Raw genomic sequence first — 22,043 nt, forward strand, 5'->3', positions numbered from 1 at the left:
GATTGGTTGATTGAAAGCTGGGTGAGAGGCGAGGAAAAAAAGAACTCCACAACGCCGATACAGGAGCGAGTCAAATCCTGCGCTGTCTTCAACACCAGCATAAAACTACACTCTCACAACCCCAATTGACTCTTTTTGCAACGATACCGATTCGCATCTTGCAGACTCAAAGCCCCGAACAGACACAATGACCACCGCCGCTCTTCCCATCCGTGCTGCGGCTCTTGTCCGCAATACCAACGAGACGTCGATCCAGATCGCTCTCAGCATCGACGGCGGCGAGCTTCCCCAGGATACCGACCCTCGACTGCTCGAGGTCGCCAGCGCACACGCTTCGCAGTCTAGCAAGTCTCAGGTGATTGCAATCAACACGGGCATCGGCTTCCTGGACCACATGCTGCATGCGCTGGCGAAGCACGCCGGCTGGAGCATGGCGCTCAACTGCAAGGGCGACCTCCACAGTCCGTTTCACTTTCTCTTGCTCTCTCTCTGGAGTAAATATATCATGTCATTCTAACAATACGTTCTCCGATGTCTAGTTGACGACCACCACACTGCCGAAGATTGCTGCCTCGCTGTCGGCACTGCCTTTGCCAAGGCCCTCGGTGCCCTCACTGGCGTCGCCCGCTTCGGCTACGCCTACGCTCCTCTGGACGAGGCTCTCTCTCGCGCTGTCGTCGATCTGTCCAACCGCCCCTACGCCATTGTCGACCTGGGCCTCAAGCGCGAGATGCTGGGCCAGCTCAGCTGCGAGATGATTCCCCACTGCCTGCAGAGCTTTGCTCAGGCCGCTCGCATCACCTTGCACGTCGACTGCCTGCGCGGCGACAACGACCACCACCGGGCTGAGAGCGCCTTTAAGGCTCTGGCTGTGGCGATTCGCATGGCTACTACTAGGGTTGCGGGCAAGGAGGGAGAGGTTCCCAGCACCAAGGGTACATTGAGCGCTTAAGGAAGATAAAATATGATGATGGAAGAACAAAAATAGAAAAGGCTTAAAGTAGAAGACGGAGTTTGGAGTTTTTTTTTTTTTTTTTGGATAGTGTTGATGCACTTATCCCATTGATGCGGTTTCGCTGGTTGGCGAGCTTTCACAGAAGAGCATATTTTAATATTGGAATAGAAATCATTTTAGATATGCGTACACAGCCAACCCATTTTATTTGCCCCAAGAAACTAGCCATCATACATGTCACATTTTTATACACTTTTTAAGTCCTGTAGTCGCCGTTAATCGTAACATAGTCATGGCTGAAATCGCATGTCCAGTGAACGATGCTCTTGTCGCCAGTTCCCAGCCTCACCAGGATTTCCAAGTCCTCCATCTCAAGAATTTCACTCGCTCTCTGCTCATCCACGTTCTCCGGCTCACCGTTGACCAGCAGCTTCAACTCAGCCGAGCCGTCAGTGGGAACAAACGACACGCTTGTCCGCTCAGGAATAATCTCAGGGACATCGTTGACGGGCTGTCCAGGAGGCGAGATGAGAGCATATCCAGCGGCACACAGGATACGGCCCCAGTTGGCGTCTTTTCCGTAGAGAGCTGTCTTGACGAGGGGCGAACGAGCGATGGCACGAGCAATCTCACGCGAAGCAGCTTCGGAAGCACCGTCCACGACACGGATTGTGACGAACTTGGTGGCTCCCTCGCCATCACGGACGAGGTACTTGGCCAGCTCGGCGGAAAAGTCCGTGACCAGATCCTTCAAGGCCTCATAGTCGGCAGATTGCTCGGAAGAAACCTCGTTACCGCCAGCAGCACCGTTTGCGAGCAGGGCGACGGTGTCGTTGGTGGAAGTGTCGCCGTCAATGGTCAGTGCATTGAATGAGCGGTCGACAGAGTACTTGAGCAGAGGGTTCATGAGGCTCGGGGCAATGGGTGCGTCAGTGGCCAGGATAGTGAGCATGGTGGCCAGGTTGGGAGCCATCATGCCGGCGCCCTTCGTCATACCCGCAATGCGGTACTCGACACCAGGAGAAGACGGCAGCTCAAAGGTCCTGGACATGAGCTTGGGGAAGGTGTCGGTGGTGCAAATAGCCTTGGCACAGTCTAGCCAGTGCCGGTGAGAGTCTCCAGCCTGGTGATAGGCCATGGGGATGTGGTCCACGATTTTCTGGATAGGGAGTCTAGAGGGAGAGCATCAGTAAAGACCAATTCATCAACAGTCATATTTTTTGTTGAGACAAACCTTTGTCCAATCACACCCGTGCTCATCACCAGCGTCGAATCCTCGCTGCCAACCCTCTGGTCCGTCGTCCTGGCCATGCTCGCCGCATCCTCCAGCCCTCCGACACCGGTCACGGCATTAGCATTGCCTGAATTGACAATGACGCTGCGAAGCCCAGCATTGGCCTTGCTCTGAAGAATCTTGCGACTAAACGTCACGGGCGCTGCCTGGAACTTGTTCTTGGTGAAGACGGCCGCCGCCGACGCTGGCCGGTCCGACGTCACGAGGGCGAGATCCGGCTTGCTGGTGTTGCCCGGCTTGACGCCGACGAAGACGCCTGAGGCCAGGAAGCCCTTGGGATACGTGCCGGACGTGGGCACGTACTTGAGCTTGGCCGGCGGGATGGCGCTGGCCAGGCCGGTGGAATAAGCGCGCTTGAACTTGAGCATGGCTTGTGAGGAGGACGAGAGTGGCTATAATTGCATTGTCGTGTGAGCTGGGTTGAGAGAGACTTTTAGCTGTGTGATTAGCAGCTAAAATCGGAGCTATGATGTGCCAAAGCTTGCGGCAGCCAACTGCTGGTTATGAGTCAAGTGGAAGATAAGCCATGGGCATTGAAGGCCGATGCTGGCAATTGCAGCAGGTAAAGAGTCATTCATTTGTTCAATTTGAACTGTATTCATAAACATTGAGTTTAATCCATGTATTCTTAGCTTTCGGTTCCGTATTCAGCTTACACAATCTCATCATCTCTTCTGTTACTGTAACATCCATCTGATAACAGAATTTGATGCGCGCCCCATGCAGTAGCATATCCCACCTTACACCAGATTACCCAGTTATTTAGATGCACCAAATTGAGCCATTGGTATTGTACAGAAAAACTCTCTATCGAGTGATGCATCTATTTTTGTCATTCATTTCATTTCATTCACTTCAGCCCTTTCTTCACTGCTGCCTGCTTTGGCTGAATCGCTGCCTACCGCAAGTACCACCAGCTTGTCACTTTCACTCGCCCTTCGCTTACGTAACAACCCAGCTCACGGGCCCCACTCAGCGCTCTATAAAATCTCGTCCGCCCGCCCGCCTTTTTCACTCTTCTTTTCTTTCCTTTCCTTCCCCATCCAAGTGCACGGGCGTTTTCCTTCTCCGTGAAGCGATAAGCTGAGAGAGGAATTTTGCTAGTTGAAAACTATACACTGACCACTCCTGGCTGGGTTCGCCTGGCCAGGGAATATTTGGAACCCTACAGACTCTCTGCTTGTTTGGTGGAAAGAACCTTTTTTCTCTTTCATTGCGGTTGGTCCCTTGTGGACTGGCGTGAAGAAGGAGGCTCGAGATGTGGAGGATCTTGGCAGCATGAGGTGGTGATCACGTAGGAAAGACGCGTCATGGCTGGATCACTGATGGTGGACAGGTTTTGAGCATCTGAAATCGTGTGGATAGTTTTCTAGATATCGAAGCATCACGCGCGTTGTGTCGCCTGTTTGTATGTAGCCTTGCAGCATATCCAAGTCGTTGGAACAAGCTGAGCTGTGTGTCTCTGTTTTGACCTGGTGAAAGAGTAGCGTCGCATATTTCGTCCATAGCAAGGCATCATTACGAAAATAGTACTCCATCATCACATCAACTCTCTCTATGTGACTCAGTTATCTTTCTCTAAACCCAAATCTCCAGCCAGCTTCCTCTCGCATCGCCGTAAAAAGTAAAATAAAATTCACCGAAGCTGCAGCCAAAGTTTCTTCTGCAGCATCAGCAGCTTTAGCGCGGGGCATTTCCGTTTCCACCGTCGATTATTTTCCAGTGACTCAAAAGAGACCCCACCTTTGGACTCTCACGAGCAGCATTTCATGGACTGACACACTTTGGCATTCTTTGGACGGGATTTGTTTATTTCTGCGGCCTTGACATCTTCGGTTCCTCACCTTGCGACGACGTAACAGCTTTCGCTCGACTTCCCCCACGGCATCAATTGTCGCGACCAAGTCCACGCCTCTCAGACGACCCCATCCCTCTGGTGATACAACCTCTCGCCTCTACGTCCTCCCGACTGTCGCAAACCCAACCTCTTAATGGCGGCAGAAGCAGGCCAGCCCGCGCCCAAAAGCGAGGCTCCAGCAGAAAAGAAGGACCAGGGAGACCAGAAGAAGGGCGCCAAGGACCAGAGCAAGGCCCCCGCGGCGGCAGCAGCAGCATCTGAAGGCGGCGAAAAGAAGCTGTCCAACGCCGAGCTGAAAAAGAAGGCCAAGGAGGAAAAGGCCGCCAGGAGAGCAGCAGCAAAAGTCACACAGCCACAGCCGCCCGCCAGCGCACCGGGCCAGGGCGACAGTGCAAAGGGCGGCAAACCCAAGCCCAAGCAAGATGGACCGCAGGCTGGTGCTCAGCATGGAAAGACTCCCGCCCCGCGATCGGCTGCTCCCATGACGGCGACGGCGCCCAAAGAGGCGAAACCATCGGTTCCAGAGTGCTTCAGCCATTTGGCCATGGCCAAGGGAGTCAACCTGACACATGCGGACAAGGATGTGCACCCAGCTGTGTTGCTGCTGGGCCAGCAGATGAGCACCATGGCCATCAGTGATAGCACCACTCGGTTAGAGGCTACTCTCCTAGCATTCAAAAAGGTAAAGACACATTCTATTCATACGGCTACTTTCACTGGGATATATGTATCTAACAAGAGATTGCAAAATCAGGTCATCGATTCATACACAACACCTCACGGCACCACGCTCTCACGACACTTCACCTCCCACGTCCTCAACCCCCAAATCGTCTACCTCACAGCATGCCGCCCCATGTGCTTCTCCATGGGCAACGCCATCAGATGGCTCAAGCTTCAGATCAGCAAGATTGATATCGACATGGCCGACTCTGACGCAAAGAAGCTTCTGTGCGAGGCCATCGACAGCTTCATCCACGAGCGCATCACCCTCGCCGACCTCGTCATCGTCAACACCGCCGCCGACATGATTGCCCAGGACGACGTCATCCTCACATACGCCCACCACCACCTCGTCGAGCGCGCCCTGCTCAAGGCAAAGGCCAGCGGCAAGCGCTTCAAGGTCATCCTCGTCGATGACCCCTTTGAGCGGGTCGGCCTCGATCACGTCAAGAAGCTCGCCGCCGCGGGCATCCCCGTCGCCTACTCGCCCGACTTTGGCGCTCTGCGCACAAACCTCCAGGAGTCTACGACCGTCCTCGTCGCCGCAGAGGCCATGTTTAGCAACGGCGCCATGTATGCGCGAGCGGGCACCTGCGACGTCGCCACGGCGGCGTTTGACCTCGGCATGCGCGTCACTTCGCTTTGCGAGACGATCAATTTCACTGAGAGAGTGTCGATAGATTCGCTCACCTACAATGAAATTGATCCGGAGAGGAACACGGATGAGGAGTTTAGACTGCTGTTTGACACAACGAGGGACAAGTCGATCTCGGCCGTTGTCACGGAGCTGGGTATTTGTTCGGCCAAGTCGGTCCCTGCGATTTTGCGGAAGCTAGAGGAATTGTAAAAGGGAGGTATCCATGAAGCACATGAGCACGTAGCTAGGAAAAGACGTAAAAACGAATCAAGGAATAAAAAAACAAGCAAACAATTAAGCCAATTGTGTTAGTATCATGACATTTGTAACAATGACTCACCCAAATTATTGTGAATGTCAAATAGCAAAACATGTCTATAACTTGATATCATTTTCATTGAGTCTTCATCGCTAGTTTAGCACGGCCATTGATGCTTCCCGTAACTCACATCCCGGCCTCAGCTCATCCCAACCAAAAAGCTCATTATTTTTCTTCCCCATCTATATGTACAAAAAAATCCGGATATCCCACACACACCCCTCATTCATTTTTACATCTCTCCCTCCTCATTCAAATCCCAAATGTTCAAGCTTTAAGCCTCCACCCTCTCCGCATCCCGCTGGGCCTTCCTCGCCCTCTTCTCCAGCAGCGCTCTCTTCCGCTCGTTCAGCATGGCAGTCTGCTTGTCGTCCACGCCCTGCAGCCAGTACCCGAAGCTCGCGCCGCCCGCCGCGTACACGGGGTACGCCCACAGCGAGGACTTGTTGAAGAAGGGCCGCATCTCGATGCCGACTTGCCAGAAGCGCACGGCCAGACCTACAAACAAAACACTGTTAGTATTTCTTCCTACTCAATCAAATAGATCGAAGCTTTTTTTTCTCAATCAAAGAGTTCGCTTCAATCAGATAGTTCGGAGGGTTTTTGCAGGTGGGGAGGGACAAACCGAAGCAGCTCCAGAATGCGATACGGTGGACCATGGTGGGCAATGGGAATTGACTCTTCAGTGGGGATTGATTGAAAGAGTCTTTGGATGGTGGGATTTGTTGGCTTTGCAAGGGCCGCGGGCGGAGGAATTGGTCGAGTTTTGGGGCGTAGTCGAGCTCGAAGATTGAGATGCGCGGGTATCTGGAGTTTGGGATCGGAGGTGGTGATGAGGTTGGGCGGTTCTTCGGGAATTTGGCGTCACGTGGCTGGGCATGTGACCTTGGCTTATACCTGCACCAGCAGATGTCGCTCTATGATAATACTCTCTTGAATGAGTATACACTTATTGTGATGTCCTTTTTAGAGGAATTCTTCTAAATTAAGATTTTAATAGAAAGTAATTGACTTCATTAGTCGCCGGGGTCATTTGAAGCTATATGTGGCAGTTGCGTGCATACTCCATTCAACAGCAACACCATGACTTGATATCAGAAACATCATTTTATAGTCTAATTGGAGAGAGTCTAAAACAACACCCTTTCTAAGGAGATTATCCTTCCAACATGTCATTGCGACCATTCCTTCTTCTCTCATCTATCATTCAATGTATTCGTCAAACGCCTCGCAAACAAGAAATGAAACAGAAATTGGACGCCACACAATGCATTCATCACATTAACCAACCACAAATTAGGCTGTTCTTCATACCGGGCGATATGCCGGCGGGGGATCTAAAGGCACTGCCGCTGTTTGCGACGTTGGTCGAGTAGACGGTTGAGCCGGCGCAGAAACTCCCTGAGTCCACTGCGTCGTCTTCATCATCATCTTGCCCATGTATTGCTGAATAAACGATTCACTGTCCAAGAGTTAGCAAGGCAACGATACGAGAAGAAATCAAGGGAAACAACGTACGTATAATAGCTGTGATCAGAGTTGTGCAGTGAAACCAAGTTGTGGGCAAGCTCGTGAGCCAGCACCACCCACCACCAAGTGCCTGCCTCAGCCTTGCCAGCTCCATTCGGAACATCAATCTGGGCAGCATGCAGCTGGAGGAAGAACCGGAAGTTGCAAAAGATGCTTCCACCAGTGTTGAATGCTATCGTTCCACCAGCTTCGTCGTGAAAGATGTGAAGCACCTTTGGCGCCAACGAGTAGACGTTACCAATTTCGACAAGAAGCGATGCAAAAGAGTTAATCGCAGCGAGATTTGTGGACAAAAAGGCAGCGGCGTGGGCAGTCATTTCCTTGGCCACATAGACTTTCATGCCATTAGAAGCCTCTGCCACAAATGTAATATTTTGAGCTGGCTTCTTGTCGCAGTATGTCGCCTGTTCTTTGACCTCGGAGACCTGAGGCTCTGAGTAGACACTATCAGATCCGTGGGCTCGCGTTGCATTGACGGCGTTCAAGAGGTTCTGCTGGACCACAGCTGGGTTGGTCACTTTGCCGTCATCGTTTTGCGATTGTCCACTACCACCAGACTGGTCAGGGCCTCCATTGGTGGAATTTGAGTTGTTGCCCATAAACTGCTCGACCTGTCCTCGAGAATCATTCTTATCGTCATCCTGCGTATCAAAGCCAAATCGCCGGCTAAGATTCGAAAACAAGCCCCTGCTCTTCCTGTTATTTGCGTTCCTATCCTGCGCATTCTCCTCTGGCGAATCCCATGCTCCAGGCATAGATGGATGCGAAGATTTCGGAGATCTGGGAGCTTCCCGTGCAGCCTCTGCTGCCTGCGGAAGTTGCTGAGACTTGGAATGCTCTGCCTGTGATTGAGCCCAGTTTTGCTCCCTCTCCCGAATCTGCTTCTGCTCTTCTTCCAGCGCCTTGCGCCTTTCCGCCTCTGCAATGCGCGCCTCTGCGGCCTTCGCTCGAAGGATTCGGTCGACGTTGTATCCACGCGATCTCAGTCCGAGGAGATCCAGGGTGAGGAACGGTTCGAAGAACAGATAGGCTTGCTGATTAGGCCTGTCAAGCAGCATTTGGCATATCGCTTGACCAACCTGGTACATGTCTGGCTTTCCATCATCGGTCACATACAGGACCCATGACCTATTGTTGTATGTCGCGGCCGCAGAGCGTTTCTCGGTGTGCGACTGCCTCTGGCCCTGCAAGCTTCGTCGAAGCGCCACCGATCGGACCACTTCCACATTCAGGTTCTTCTCGAGCCACTTTGCGTCGTGCTTAATGGCATCCCGGCGGTAGTTGGCGTACTCGTAAAGGAAGATCTTGGACCGTTCGAGAACGTGCTTCTTGAGCGATTCAGCCAGCTGCTGCTTTGTTGTGTGGGAGCCGATGCGCACATCCTCTTGGACTATGCTGCTTAGCCTCGACGCACCGAGCTTTATATAAAAAGTCTCGAGAATATCTTCTTCAGGGGCGCAAATCAAATGCTCCTTGAAGAGGCGGTAGCTGATAATGTCGTCCACCACAACGATTTGGCTAGCAGAAGCAAGCTGATACTGCCTAATCGGAGCTTCGTCTTCATCCAAATCATTGCTATTAGCATTGCCCTTGGAAGGCGCCACTAGTTCCTTATAGGCGAGGAGACACGGTGAGCTTTTCATCTTGCGCCAAAGTTCCTTATCGCGCTGAAGATTCGAAGTAACCTCGGCTAAAGATTTGAGCAGATCCAAGTACTTCTCAGGGCTCTGGAGCACGCTCAGAAGTCTTGCTGGCTCATTGCACGCCATATAGGCAACTTCCACTTTGGTTGGTTCGGCCTTTGCACCACATTTAAACAAAAAGATGTTTCCATCTGGACCAAAGTCTACAAAGTCAAAGATATCCCCATATGTTGAGGATGTCCCTATGTATGCCTGTGACGGACTGATATAAGCAAGCTTTGCGCCAGACTTTTCTGAAGCGGAAGAGCTTGATCGCTTCACCGGAACGATTGAAGCATTCCGAAGCTTGACTAAGCTGCTTTCTCCAAGCTCTCCAATGCGAGAGGCAAAGTAGCTAAAGAGAGTCACAGCGGATTGTTGGTTCTGGGGAGGGTTGGCGAGCAGACGATTAACACACTCGGCCATGGGTGGATCTCGAGCAACACCGAATTTCTGATATAGAATGTTAGTCTGAATATGCACATTTAAAGGGGCAAGGTGCTTACGTTGGCGTGATCATGAAGGTCACGACTCAAGATATCAAACCCGAGCACCGCCGCTTTCTCGTTGGTGAAGCATGCACCCGGTGTTACCAACTTGGTGCTTCCCTGGAGCGGTAGGATTGGTTTGCGGCAGTCACTCAAATCAAAGGCGTTGTACCGATTCGAATGATGATTGGCAATGAAGTAAGTCATTGCAGAGGTCCATAGCGCCTGATCGCCTGACGACATCATATCCACCAGCTCGGGAACTGAGGGAAAAGTCCGCAAGCCGAGGACAACTAGAAATCGAGCTTCAGGGCTGTTTGCCCGGAAGCTACCAGGAGGTCCTGGCCACTGAATGATGGGCAGCCGGAGAGTACGGAGGGAATCCTTGGGCTCAAATAGTTCCGAGACCTTGTACAGTTTTGTCGTGGCCTGTGTTGGCTCTGCGCCTTTAGGCCCTGCTTCAGCCGGACAAATTCTAGATTCTCTCAACTTCCGAAGGTCGCCTGATGGGATATCATTTTGCACAGAGGCCAAATATTTAATGAGCTCCATATGACTCCATTTCTTTTGGCCATCTTCACCGGAAACATTGACCAGACGAGCAAAGATGGTCTCCAGATCAACCGTCTTTCGAACGCCAAGAGCCGTCAAAAACTTCTCCTTAATCTTTTCGCAACCTTGGATGACCGGTAGGTCATCGAAAAGCTTGACAGAGGCAAAGAAAGACTCTGTAGGCTTTCTCAAACCCAGCTTGGTCGGCATCATCGGAGTTGACTGGACGAGACTCTGCATCGTGCCCCTATTAATCATGGTCATGGCCTCCCAGTTTTTGGACAACACTGTAAGGACAGCGACAGCAAATTTAGGAGATCTAGTGACACTCTCCTCTTCCGCCCTAGAGGCCGTAGTTTCGATGAGAAAGCGCAGCCACGGCACGATCTCCAGGGGCTCCCACCCAAGAGCTTCCAGTTCAGAAGCACTAATGTTGACAATGAGAGCATATGGAACGGTTGTTGGAGGGACTGGCATATTAGCAGGAATCTTTGAAAGACTAAGATAGTTGCTGATACTGCCAAGGGCCACGATTTCGCCCTTGTCGTTTTCATCGCTCAGAGTGGCAACGGCAACGTCCATAAGCGCAGCCCTGCTCCCTGGGTCAATCTCGCCAGTCAAGCTCTTCTTGCCCGCCCATTTTATAAAGTTAATGGCTTGGCTCTTCGTGAGAGCTTTGGCTTCCAGCTCTTCCTTGACATCTGTTACGGTGATATGCGAGATGAGCCCAAAGTCTATCAGCTTCCTCACGAATGGCGCATCCGTCATGTCCTTGGGTACAACTGGGATGCTATCCACAAAGGCATTCAGCTCTGTCGATCCTAGACGAACTTGCGATGTCTGCAAGACACCTCGGCTTGAATACACTTCGATGGAGGCCTTCTTGAAACAGGTCCAGAAAGCCTCCTCGATGGTCTGTCCGACTTGACTGCTTGGAGTAGAGTCGGTAAAAGTAAATGTCTTTAGAATGTGCAGCGCTTCAGGCATGAACCGGTTGACTATTTCGGCAGATATTTTCTTGCCAGCCTCAGATGATTGCCTTACTTTGCGATCGAGCTCGCTCATCTCATTGGCAAAGGCTAATCTGGCTATAATGCCAGAGGCTCGGAGAAGTTCCACGTTCCACGTTCTAACCCAGCGAGCGTTCAAGTCGATGGCCTCTCTCTCGACAGTTGGGATGACAGACGGGGCAGAAATATGCATTCCAGCGCCGGTGGTCTGCATAGTAGGGAACCCAATAAAGATGCGACCACCCGGCTTCTTATTTGGCAGCACAGAAGCAAAAACATCTGTAGCCTTGGCAAAAGCGTCGTTATCTGGGGTCGAGCCCTTGGAAGCTTCAGCCTCATCATATGATGTAGTGAGAATGGATATCTTTGTAGTCTTTGGTGGAGGCTTCTTGGTCGCACGCTCAAGCTCGGCGGAAAAGGAAGCCGATACGTGGGTCTTGATATTAGCAGTCGTAGCCCTGAGGAATATTGTGGCTTTGTTTAACGCAGTAACATCTTCTGTAATTTTCGTCTGAGCTTGAGTCTCCTCTGTCTGCTGCTTTGTCTTGAGGAGGCTGTTGTTTGAGGCTGTCGTAGTGAGTCTCGCAAAGAAGGATCTCAGAGAGGGAGCCTCGGTAGAACCGTATGAATCCGAGGCTTTTGCGGCGGACGCTGCTGCTTGGGGCTTCCATCCAACTACGTTCATATAGGATGCGTCAATTTGTGTGCTTGTACGACCTACGCTTGTCATTTTCATAATGTTGTCTTTTGTCCTAGCCTCCAGGTCGCGAGGCAGCGTCAGGTCAACGCTGGGAGATGTCTTTTTGTGGAGAGAAAGAATTAGATGGTCATCGATCCAAAACTCAATCTTTTCCAGCGCAACAAAGGTAAGACTTGTAGCAAGAAACTGGCTGACGGAGAGCAGATTCGGCATAGGAGTCGTCGTATTTCTATAATCTAGCACGAAGGCGGTGTATGGCGATGATTTATCCTCAGGCAGGTGTGACTTTTTGGTAAAGAGAGAGTTTCCTTTCCAGTAAAAGGCCATGGCCTCGGCGCCAGAGCTAACGAAGGGCTCCTCGCAGTCGGCAAAGACGCTGTAGAAGCCGACACCAAACGCTCCGATCTTGGTCTCATCAGGGTTTCCCTCTGCGATTCTCTTCAGACGACCCCAGTCTGTCTTTGTAAACGGCACGCCGTTGTTCTGGACAACCAGCCGCCGCAGCGTGTGGTTGGCTATCGTATGCTTCAACAGTTCGGATCGGCTCGCAGCGCTGGGAAGAGGGACGCTTGTTGACGGGTGCGTCTCCCACTTGATAGAAACAGTCGTGGCTTGCGCATCGGCCGCATTCTGAATGAGCTCTCGGAGCGTCGTCCATTCTCCTGAGTAACGGGCCAGGACCTTGTCTATGAGAGCGCGGGTGTCGACAGTGACGGCTTCTTCGTCCTCGCCGTCCCGCAGAGCGGCCGCCCGCAGGCTCGAGTAGTCCATCGCCATAGTCGCAGGTGTTTCTAGGGACTCAGAGGCGCATTCTCTATCGTTCGCAGCGCAAGTCTAAGGGCATGAACCAGGTCAGTACGAAAGCCGCAGCTTGGCAAAAGGGGAAGAGATGCAGGGTTAAACTGACGAGTCAGCAAGTCTATAAATCGTGGCAAACAAAAGAGAGAAGAGTCTAGAACCACAAACTCCCCCGCGCATGGATGCCCGCACCGTTGTGAAGGGAGAAGTTGGTGAATGAGAGCTTACGTTGCGGCTTGTGCCTTGGTTCATCGATGTCGACCGCTGTGCAGCACGTGAATTCAATATTTAGGGGAGTCGCCATAGCAGCCGGCACTAGCCATCTAGTCTCCGGTCTTAAGTCCATCACTACCATTCTTTACGCCACAATCTCTTTAACAATTTAAGCTCGAGATGGGCCGGGATTTGAGAACAGATAATTAGCATACGCCAGCTTTGTGTTAGACTTCTGATATAACCACTGTAAAGCCTACTTTATTACCCATCAGCCAGTTCACTGCCATGTCTCGCCTTATTGTGGTACATACAGGCCGACTGTGGGGTACTTCATGCGCAAGACTCCCCGGGTGTGGTCGCTGAGCCAACGGACCCGACAAAACGATCCATGCTAGCCAAGTTCCATCTATGGATCCTTTCTCTATTCGCAGACCTGGGGGAATTGAGTTTTACGTTACGGTTAACAGAGTTTGGTAGATCTCGGAAACGGGCCGATGAACTATCAAGGTAGAACAAAGCCGGTATAGAAAGCAGCCGAGAACCGAGTAATCCCATGTATGATGCACCCTACTAGGTAGTTTCTTACCTTCAGATATATGCTTTGACGTATAAATTCAATTACGATGGAGTTGATTTTCTTCGACCATCGCTCAAATCTATAAGGATAACTTACAAACACCTATGAGATTAGCTCTACTCGTAACAGAGAGTATTCCTCTGAGATTGAAGAGAAGCATATCGCCAGCGGATCACACACTCGCAGTATTTACGTGTGAACATTCATGTTACTACCTAATCATCAGCCAGCCTTGACACTTGGAAGTGCCGACATTATCTGTCAACAAAAACGACCAACCCGGTGTCCACATGTACATGCATATAAACTACTTATAATTTAGTACCAATCAATGCCTGCCACCTGGAAATCCTGCTGCCGCCGACTTGAGCCAATCGCGTATGAGCTCGTCATATTGGGGACCAGAATTGGCCGGAGAAGCCAGCGCGTTTGTTGAGCGCGGCAGCGCGTTCGAAACAGGGGGTTGGTATTAGTTCTGCCATCCTTCTCATTTCTACTACGTTCATTTATTCATCCTTGGTTGCCTTGTTTTGCCCCTTGGTTGCCTAATCTTCTGTATCCAAGTGATTTGCGAACCACCAGCCTTTCACGATGACCACTCTTGCCCATAATGATATTGCCACCCCTCCGGAGGATGTCCTTCGGCATACGCTTGATGGTGTGTTTCAACTTTGTGAACGCCTCACGGTTTGGGGGCAAAAGCACGCTGATTCAGGCCTACCTCTGACTGAACTGGCCTGCAACGAGATCAAGAGTTTATGTGCTACCTCCCTCCTGCTCAAGATACAGATTACTGGATCTGGCTATGTCTCATCTGAGAGTTCTCAACAGACACTTGTACGCTGTAAGACACAGCTTTCTGAGACGTTGGACCTTCTTTCGTTCCATAAACATGCGGAACGTGGCGGCCAAGAGGGAGATCTCAATGTCTTATACGCACGCAGGTATATTCTCAATCAAGACACTCATAACGGCACGCATCATCTGTTCGGGAGAAAAGAGGGTTTGGTCCGCCTTGGATTAGAGCTGAAGGAGCATGTTGCAGCACTTGTTCAAGATAAACCGGCTGAATCCATGACGGTAGGAGTTGCTATGCAGCGATTCCAACATCTCGAGTACGTAACATCTCTCCGATTGTTCAGACGTTTTCACTAATGATAATCTTATCTTAGACCCAGGCTGCGAGATTTCTTTTCCCGAGTCCAAGAACAACTTAGCCCCAGATATGTTCACAATTATACAAGCCTAGCTGACACACCGTACGTTGTCGATCCGAACGAAGGGACATCCTCAGGCAGCTATGGCACTGTGAGAAAGGTCAATCATAAGGAAAGCGGCGAGTCGCTTGCAATGAAGACTTTTCGCGAAGTCTTCTATCCGAAACAAATGAAGAAAATATTGAGAGAGATTGGGATTCTAGAGGGTTGCAATCATAAGAACATTGTCCGTTTTGTCCAGGCATTCAGAACCGACGACGAAGATGATCAACCTGTACACTTCGTCATGGCTCCATGGGCGCCTTATACATTGTCGCGATTTCTTCATAGCCCCGATGTCAAGAGAAAGGCACGGTGTCCCTGGTTTCAGGAAAATTCCTCTGAATCTAACCGTTGCATATATCAAATCATGTACGGGCTGGCCGATGCTGTCGATTACCTACATAAACACCATATCAAGCACAAGGATCTCAAACCTGACAATATTCTTTTATACAAAGAAAAAAGTCAGCACCCTACAGCCTTGATTACAGACGTCGGTGTCAGCAAAATTTACAAGCCTGGAGGCTCTACCAACTTCACTGATAGCACTTACATTTATCTCGCTCCAGAGCAGCATGCGAAGAAAGAGAGCACCTTCAAATCAGATGTTTGGCAGCTAGGATGCTGCTTTGCCGAGATTCTTGCCGTAGCCAACAAAGGGCAGTCAGGCCACGAAGAGCTTCTGGATAGCTTCATTCGGGATGATGAAAACTGCCAATGCTCTATTGCATTTGAGCAACCCTCATTCATAACAGCCTTAGACGCAATCTGCAAGAGGGGCAATTCTGCGCAAAAGAAGGCCTATGCGGTAGTCGTCGGAATGTTGGATTTGAATCCTCAAGACAGGCTAAGTATTGACGCGGTTAAGGCTGCTCTTAAGAAATTGTCTGGGGTGAAAACCGAAGCCGCCAATTGATGAATTGATATGAGATCATCGATCTACCCAAATATAAGGTCCCTAAGGTACCCAAAGTCCCTAGTGGTGTTGGACCGAAGCGATAATGAGGAATGAATAGGATTGGATAAAAATTCAGAGCCCCCGTACCAGTCAGGAGCGCTCTATTATTGGTACTAGGTAGTATACTTCGTAAAGGTAGCCAAGATTGATACTTTCTTTTTTTTTTTAGCCATATTCCTTATAATTATTCAGATGAAGCAATCAGACAACTTACTATCACAATGATTGTGGCCAAGTCGTGCGATATGCATTGGGTATCATTGCTTATTAAACTAAGTACCAAACGCCGGCAAACATGATATGTCTTCCACCCTACTCTTCTCAGCGCGAGCTTGGCCCAGGGCTTCGTCGTCTATGCTCCCTGGATCGAGATCGATGTCGTTGCCTGCTCCTGTCTCTCTGTCGTCTTTTGCCTCGCCTATCACCTTTCCCATCTTCCCGATCTTCTCGCCTATTGTCTCGCCGATCTCTGCTTCGACTCCTGTCGCGATCTCGGCGGTGTCGACGCTCACGATCCCGATCTCGGTCGCGCTCATCCCGTCCCTCGGCTCGATCACGACTGCGCCGTCGGTAGTCTCTATCGCGTCGCCTGTCAGGACTCCTGCTCCTACTCCTACTTCTGTGTCTTCTTCGCTCCCTTCTGTCATCGCCATGTCGTCTTGATCTCTCCGGCTTCGCCTCATCTCTCGGTGGCCCACTCGCGGGCCCTACTTGTCGCTTTGGCTCGACTTCAATAGCATTGGCTCCGGATGTGGTTCGTAGAGGAGGCGGCAGCCCCAATGCTTTGGCGATTGCGTCTTCTTCCGCCTCCTTGATCTTGCGCAGCTCTTCTTTTTGTTCGCGATCTTTACGCTCTTCGTCTGTCTCGGCCGATTCTGCCGGCGTGGCGTCCGACTTGGCGTACCAGTTCAAATCTCGGCCCTTGGCCCATCGTCCAACTGGCGCCTTGAGGCTGTGTCCGAGATAGTTCTCGCGGTGGTTGGAGTTGGCGACTTCGTCCCAGCTAAAGTTTACGCCACCTCTGGAGCCGGTCTTGCGGATAGTCGAAAGCAGATCCATGGTCGAGGCTGTATAAGGCGTGATAAGAAATATTATATCCAAGATTGACGGCCAATTACTGATGACCCTTCGTTAAGGATGTAGAGAGTAGAAAAGTCGCGAGTTGAAGGATGCATGTGCCGGGTCATGAAAGATGCAGCACCGGCAGAATCCATGACCCACCCGCGGGGCCGCTAAGCCGAAGCCCCACGCCTCTGCAATAGCGCCTCTACAGCTGCCTATCCACTAAAAGCTTCTGGTCCTCTGCCATAGAGCTCACCTCAAACCATTCACTCTCCATCACCAACCTCAAAACACCGCCCTCACAATGGCGAATCCCAACGATCCCCCCCTCGACGAGATCCAATGGCGCTCCCCCCAGATTGTAGCCCAGATGGGCGGCCTCCACTCCAACACAATCCTCTTCTACTTTGCCGAATCGCCCTTCTTCGAGCGCACCTCCAACAACGCCGTCATCATGGCCCAGGCAATGAACAACATGGCCATGTACCACTACATCCAGACGCGCGAGGCCTTTGAAACACGTCTCAAGACAATGTCGGGGTTGGAATTCATCGTGGGGGAGGAGCCGGCCGAAACAGGTCCGGGCATGGGAACAGGTGTTTGGGTCATTCGGAAGCAGACGAGGCGGAAGCGGTACCAAGATGATGACGAGATCACTGTCCACGCTTCATTCTTTGTCGTGGGCGAAAACATCTATATGGCCCCCACGTTGGCAGATATTCTGGCTTCAAGAATCGTACGTGAAAAGGCCGGAATCCCCCTGATCCAGTATATATAGCTGACCTTTGCTCCTAGATGACGATATCTTCAGCCATTGCAAAAGCATTACCAGCCGCCGAGGCAGCCCGCAAATGGCGTCCCTCCACAGGCCACGTATACCAGCTCCCCGCAAGCCAATCCTCCACTCAGCCCAAACCACAAGAATCTAAGGACGAGAAGCCCGTGCTCGACGAGGCCGGCAAACCTCTCTCGGCAGTAGCAAAGCACGACGCCCCCTTCATGGACAGAGTCGCCGAAGAATCCTTCATGATCCACCTAAGATACGGAGGCGAATACATCGACGAGATCCCCATCACAGGCAAGCCGGGAGAGTTCCACCTCTCTTCTACGGGTCGCAAGCCCGTTCTTCCTCCGCAAGGCGCGGCTCCCACGGGCATTAGCGCTATGAGCGGACCTCCTATGCTGAATACGAAGCTGGATGATAAAAAGGACGGCAGGCCGGATAAGACGCCGAAGTCAGCCACGATGCCTAAGCTTAAGAGGAAGAAGAGCAAGATGAGCCCGAGCGTGACTCCTGCTGCGACGCCTGGAGCTTCATGAGAGAGATTGTTTCGTGTGAGGACGTGCTCGGAGCTTTGGCGTTTTTAAAGGGGGGGGGGAGAACGGCGTTTGCGTTTTGGTTTTTGATACCCGGCTCGAAGATGAATCCGAATTATTGTACGGGCAAATAGACATGCATAAAGCATAAAATAACAATTATTCCAAGTCACATATACGACACCCTGAAATTTATCATGGATATCATGATATCGCTTTGTTATTTCATCTAATTATCTTCACAAATTTTTACCCACCCATTAACGCCATTATGAGATACTCTAATCATCTTCATGTCTTCTTCACTCCACAACCCATCCCTTGCCCGCCACCTTCTTCTGCTTCACCTTCTGCGCCGGCAGCGGCCATCCCTGTCCCGCCGTATTCTCCGCCCTCAAATACGGAACGACCCAGCACTCTCGTGTCGTGGCTCCATCAGCGCCTAGGGCCTGAGCCTTGACCTCCTTAATCGGCTTTCCATAGCTAATGAGCGGCGTACCCTTTGCCAGACCGGCAAGCTGACCGCCCGTCACATCGGTGAGCGCATGCATTCTCGTCTTGGGCTTCTTCTCCGAGTCGAGTGCGCCGGAAGGTGTAGCGCGCTGGAGGAAGGCATATACGATGTACTCGGGACATTCTTGGGGACTGACATGTGCTAGCGAGGAAGTAGGGTGGATGTAGACACAGGGGTTTTCGCCGCTGCCGGGTCTGACGAGAGGGATGAGCGGGATGTAGGGCACGTCGATTGCACGACGAGGTTTTCTGAATTGCTCGGGTGGGTTGGGTGCCAGGTCTGCGCGGATGGCGACTTGGTCCAGGAAGCCGGCTGCGGTCATTTGCTTCAGCGCGCTGACTTGCTTCGGTGAAGGGGGATCCAGCTTTTCTTGGTATTGTAGTGCGGCGAAGGAGGGGATGTTTGTGCGTAGTAGATCTGTGATTTGCTTCCGCAGCTGCTGGATTTCCTTGAGGACCTTGTAGCGGACGAAGTGGGTTTCACACCATTGCTCGGTTGGCTCGTGTGCGAACTCGCCGACGACTTGCAGAAGCTTGATGGCGTCAGACTTGTCGTCCAAGAAGCAAAAGTTCTTGTGAACTTGGTTAAACAGTCGCCGAACGTTGGCCTGGCGATCTTCGGCAATAACATCCGCAGCAGTGCGGATTGCTGTGTCTTCTTTCTCGGTGAGAGCTGGAATTGCCTGGTTCTCTGCGAGGTAAACTTCTGCTGCGGAGAGTCCAGCTACGAGAGCAATCGTATATGGCAAACAGTTATGGAGGTGTCCAACGAGCAAGATTCTTGCAAATCGAGGTGACAGGGGGAACAGTGACATTGTTGTTCCCACCTTGGTAACCTGGCCGCTGGGGGATATGGCAGATAGATATGTGAGGAGCTTTTCGGCCTTGGCGAGCATTTGTCGGTCGGGAGGTGTAGGGAAGGGGAAGTTGACGACATTTTGTAGGTTCATCGCCTTGAGCTGCAGCACAATGCCTTCGATGGGCATCCGCAGAAGTTCAGGGTCTGAAAATTCTTGAAAATCTCTCTCGTAAACCGCGGACGAATAGAGTCTGTAGCAGTGACCAGGGCCTGTACGTCCAGCACGACCTGATCGCTGGCTTGCGCTGGCCTTGCTGATCCAGCCAATCTCGTAGCTCTGAACACCACTGAGGCGGTCATAATTCCGTTCTTTTGAGCGTCCGCAATCAAATACAAATCGGATACCGGGTATAGTTAAACTAGTCTCAGCAACGTTGGTTGCGAGGATGATCTGCCGAGTTCCTTCGGGAACCTCTTCAAAGACTCTCAGCTGCTCTTTGACTGGAAGCAAAGAGTACAGGGGCAGTACCTGCATCTTCAGAGGAACAACCTCATCATCTTCGCCTTCAAGTTTGAATTCGTCATCTCCCTCTTCTTCATCAGACTCGATGCCATCCACGTCATCAAACCCGTGCTCATCAAGGTCGCCAAAGTCAAGATCTTCAACTTCGACTGGCGCTTCGGTCGCTGAGATCTTCACCTTGGGACCCTCAGCTGACCTAGGGCCGCCGAAAGCCGCCTTGAGTTTCTTGCTCAGCTGCAAAATCTCATTGCGACCTGTCAAGAAAACCAAGAAACCTCCGGGAGGCAGTTTCTTATGACCTCGGCTGATTTTTTTGAATGCCTCTTCAACGTAGTCGTGGTGAGTACGACGCGCGAAGTGGATAGTAACGGGATGCTGACGTCCTTCAACCTCGACAACAGGTGGAGGTGTTGAGAACAGGCTAGGGTTCATTGTCATGTCCTCTATTCTTAGAGTGGCAGACATGATGATGAGTTTTAGGGGCTTGATCGTTGGGTCCTCCTGTGACAACTCAGTCCTGAGTTTAATGACTCGGCTAAGCATTCCGATCAAAATGTCAGTATTGACGCTTCTCTCGTGAGCCTCATCGATAACAATGGCCGAATACTTTCGCAGTGTAATATCCTGCGCAACCTCTCGTAGTAACACACCATCAGTCATGAACTTGATGGCAGTCTTTGCATCAACATTGCCTTCGAAACGGATCTGATAGGCCACTGCGCTTGAGTGGTCTCCAAGCTCATCTGCCACTCGCTTGGACATACTGACAGCAGCAACCCTACGAGGCTGCGTGACGCCAATCAATCCTGGTGTTGGGGAATCAGGAGATCCATAACCCGCCTCATACAAGAACTGAGGCACCTGCGTAGTTTTTCCCGAACCAGTAGAACCGCAGATTACGACAATGTCATGGTTGTGAATTGCCTCCATGAGCCTCTGTTCTTCAGAAACGACCGGAAGCTTCATACGAGCCTCTTGGATCTCGGGCGTCCTTACAACTGCCACGCTAAAGACTTTTCTTGATGTCTTCTCGGTAACTTGTAATTCCATCGGTAATGGGTCCTGTTCAGGAGCTCTGGGGACGAAATTTTCAGGCTTCGGTATCTCTAGAACAGCTGAATTTGCATCCACAGGCTGGTATCCAAGCGCCTCGTTCCGTTGCTGATGGGCCCATGCTTTAAAGGAGGACGACCTTTGGGTCTTTTGCTCTTCGTCTATCTCTTCTTCGTCTTCCTCCTCCTCGCTTGTTTCTTCTTCAGATTCGGAGTCATCGTCGTCTCCGGAGCCTCCGTCTGAGGTGCCTTCGGATTCTTCGTCGGAGGAGTCGTCATCTTTCTCAGCCTTGTCGTCATCATCGCCACTGAAACCGTTCCATTCATCATCATCTCCTGATTCTTCAGACTCTTGTTGTTTCTCTGCAATGAGTGAAACCTTGGTCTTCAGTCCTCCTCTTTTCTGTCGCTTCTGAATCACCGGCCGGCCTTCGTCATCTAGTTCGAGTGGCCGCTTCAGACCGGTTCCAGCAGCAATGGCCGGTACATTTGTCTCTTGGGTGGGCGGGGCAACGGGTTTCGGTACATCAGCATCGGGCTGTGCTACAGGTGCAGCTGCATCGTCTGACATGTGCGCATCGTCTTCGTCTTCGTCCGCCTCCTCATCAACCTCCGGTCGCTGCTCAAACAGAATATTTTCCGCTGAGGATGTCGGATCCACGCCAGCTCTGTGTTCTCTTAGCGCACGAGACAACGCTTGCTTCTTCGTTTCGCGACCCTGTCCTAGGGATTTACTGCTCGAAAACAGACTCGTATCAATCTTTCTCTCTGCGAGCTTCGCCAGCAATTCGCGGTTCTCGTCTTTGCGCAGCTTGTTGTCAATGTATTTCTCCAGACGCTTCGCCTTCTTTCCACTCATTTTTTCTCCATCTTTCTTCAACTGCTCCTTCAAACGAGCCTTCTTCTCCTCCAGCTCCTTCTTTGCGGCCGGGAGGATTTCCTGGTTGGTGTCTTCGACCTCATGGCGGGCGCTTTCTTTGGCCCGTTCACGAGCCAGCACCTTGTGCTTTCTCTGTCTGGGGACGAATTTAGCCATTCTGAGGCTTGTGGACGGTGAAGCTCTATCGCATTACACTCAATGCTGAAATCTCAATGGCGCCGTTCAAATCGCAGCGCTATCGCGAGAAGCAGCGGCCGATAACCAGAAATTTTGGCAGATAAAGAATTTTGCCGCTACCGACCGCCAAAGTCTCAACACGGATTAGGAATAGTGCGGGGACC

The 22,043-nt window shown here is 51.4% G+C and overlaps 9 protein-coding genes across 9 annotated transcripts; 4 read left to right on the forward strand and 5 right to left on the reverse strand.

Annotated features, from left to right (window-relative positions):
* The first annotated feature begins 60 nt into the window (after positions 1–60).
* On the forward strand, positions 61–1,207 carry V8C40DRAFT_234178 (imidazoleglycerol-phosphate dehydratase HIS3). The gene is made up of 2 exons (XM_083213547.1): positions 61–461; positions 540–1,207. Exons 1-2 carry the CDS (start codon positions 188–190, stop codon positions 950–952), a joined length of 687 nt encoding a protein of 228 aa, XP_083078356.1. The 5' UTR covers positions 61–187; the 3' UTR covers positions 953–1,207.
* Positions 1,093–2,868, reverse strand: V8C40DRAFT_234179 (glutamate N-acetyltransferase). Its single transcript, XM_083213548.1, has 2 exons — positions 2,190–2,868; positions 1,093–2,127 (listed from the first exon to the last, which is right to left on the reverse strand). The coding sequence occupies exons 1-2, from the start codon at positions 2,615–2,617 to the stop codon at positions 1,212–1,214; spliced, it is 1,344 nt and encodes a 447-aa protein (XP_083078357.1). The 5' UTR covers positions 2,618–2,868; the 3' UTR covers positions 1,093–1,211.
* A 946-nt stretch (positions 2,869–3,814) lies between these two features.
* V8C40DRAFT_234182 (translation initiation factor eIF2B subunit delta) lies at positions 3,815–5,788 on the forward strand. The gene is made up of 2 exons (XM_083213549.1): positions 3,815–4,789; positions 4,862–5,788. The coding sequence occupies exons 1-2, from the start codon at positions 4,241–4,243 to the stop codon at positions 5,675–5,677; spliced, it is 1,365 nt and encodes a 454-aa protein (XP_083078358.1). The 5' UTR covers positions 3,815–4,240; the 3' UTR covers positions 5,678–5,788.
* A 272-nt stretch (positions 5,789–6,060) lies between these two features.
* On the reverse strand, positions 6,061–6,445 carry V8C40DRAFT_261987 (uncharacterized protein; the record flags this gene model as incomplete). The annotated part of the gene is made up of 2 exons (XM_083219324.1): positions 6,061–6,284; positions 6,412–6,445. 2 exons carry the CDS (start codon positions 6,443–6,445, stop codon positions 6,061–6,063), a joined length of 258 nt encoding a protein of 85 aa, XP_083078359.1.
* Positions 6,446–6,797: 352 nt separating this feature from the next.
* Positions 6,798–12,803, reverse strand: V8C40DRAFT_234185 (uncharacterized protein). Its single transcript, XM_083213550.1, has 4 exons — positions 12,656–12,803; positions 9,505–12,582; positions 7,305–9,451; positions 6,798–7,248 (listed from the first exon to the last, which is right to left on the reverse strand). The coding sequence occupies exons 2-4, from the start codon at positions 12,523–12,525 to the stop codon at positions 7,095–7,097; spliced, it is 5,322 nt and encodes a 1,773-aa protein (XP_083078360.1). The 5' UTR covers positions 12,526–12,582; positions 12,656–12,803; the 3' UTR covers positions 6,798–7,094.
* Positions 12,804–13,847: 1,044 nt separating this feature from the next.
* On the forward strand, positions 13,848–15,788 carry V8C40DRAFT_234187 (kinase-like protein). Its single transcript, XM_083213551.1, has 2 exons — positions 13,848–14,454; positions 14,512–15,788. Exons 1-2 carry the CDS (start codon positions 13,931–13,933, stop codon positions 15,512–15,514), a joined length of 1,527 nt encoding a protein of 508 aa, XP_083078361.1. The 5' UTR covers positions 13,848–13,930; the 3' UTR covers positions 15,515–15,788.
* On the reverse strand, positions 15,697–16,732 carry V8C40DRAFT_104576 (kinase phosphorylation protein-domain-containing protein). The gene has a single exon (XM_083210706.1). It carries the CDS (start codon positions 16,613–16,615, stop codon positions 15,878–15,880), a length of 738 nt encoding a protein of 245 aa, XP_083078362.1. The 5' UTR covers positions 16,616–16,732; the 3' UTR covers positions 15,697–15,877.
* A 141-nt stretch (positions 16,733–16,873) lies between these two features.
* Positions 16,874–18,088, forward strand: V8C40DRAFT_104597 (mediator complex subunit MED6). The gene is made up of 2 exons (XM_083210707.1): positions 16,874–17,354; positions 17,414–18,088. The coding sequence occupies exons 1-2, from the start codon at positions 16,923–16,925 to the stop codon at positions 17,936–17,938; spliced, it is 957 nt and encodes a 318-aa protein (XP_083078363.1). The 5' UTR covers positions 16,874–16,922; the 3' UTR covers positions 17,939–18,088.
* A 9-nt stretch (positions 18,089–18,097) lies between these two features.
* Positions 18,098–21,936, reverse strand: V8C40DRAFT_234191 (ATP-dependent RNA helicase ECM16 domain-containing protein). The gene has a single exon (XM_083213552.1). It carries the CDS (start codon positions 21,856–21,858, stop codon positions 18,238–18,240), a length of 3,621 nt encoding a protein of 1,206 aa, XP_083078364.1. The 5' UTR covers positions 21,859–21,936; the 3' UTR covers positions 18,098–18,237.
* Between the last annotated feature and the right edge of the window lie 107 nt (positions 21,937–22,043).

Source organism: Trichoderma camerunense (assembly GCF_050948025.1).
Source record: "Trichoderma camerunense strain CBS 138272 chromosome Unknown V8C40scaffold_2, whole genome shotgun sequence".
NCBI lineage: Eukaryota > Fungi > Ascomycota > Sordariomycetes > Hypocreales > Hypocreaceae > Trichoderma > Trichoderma camerunense.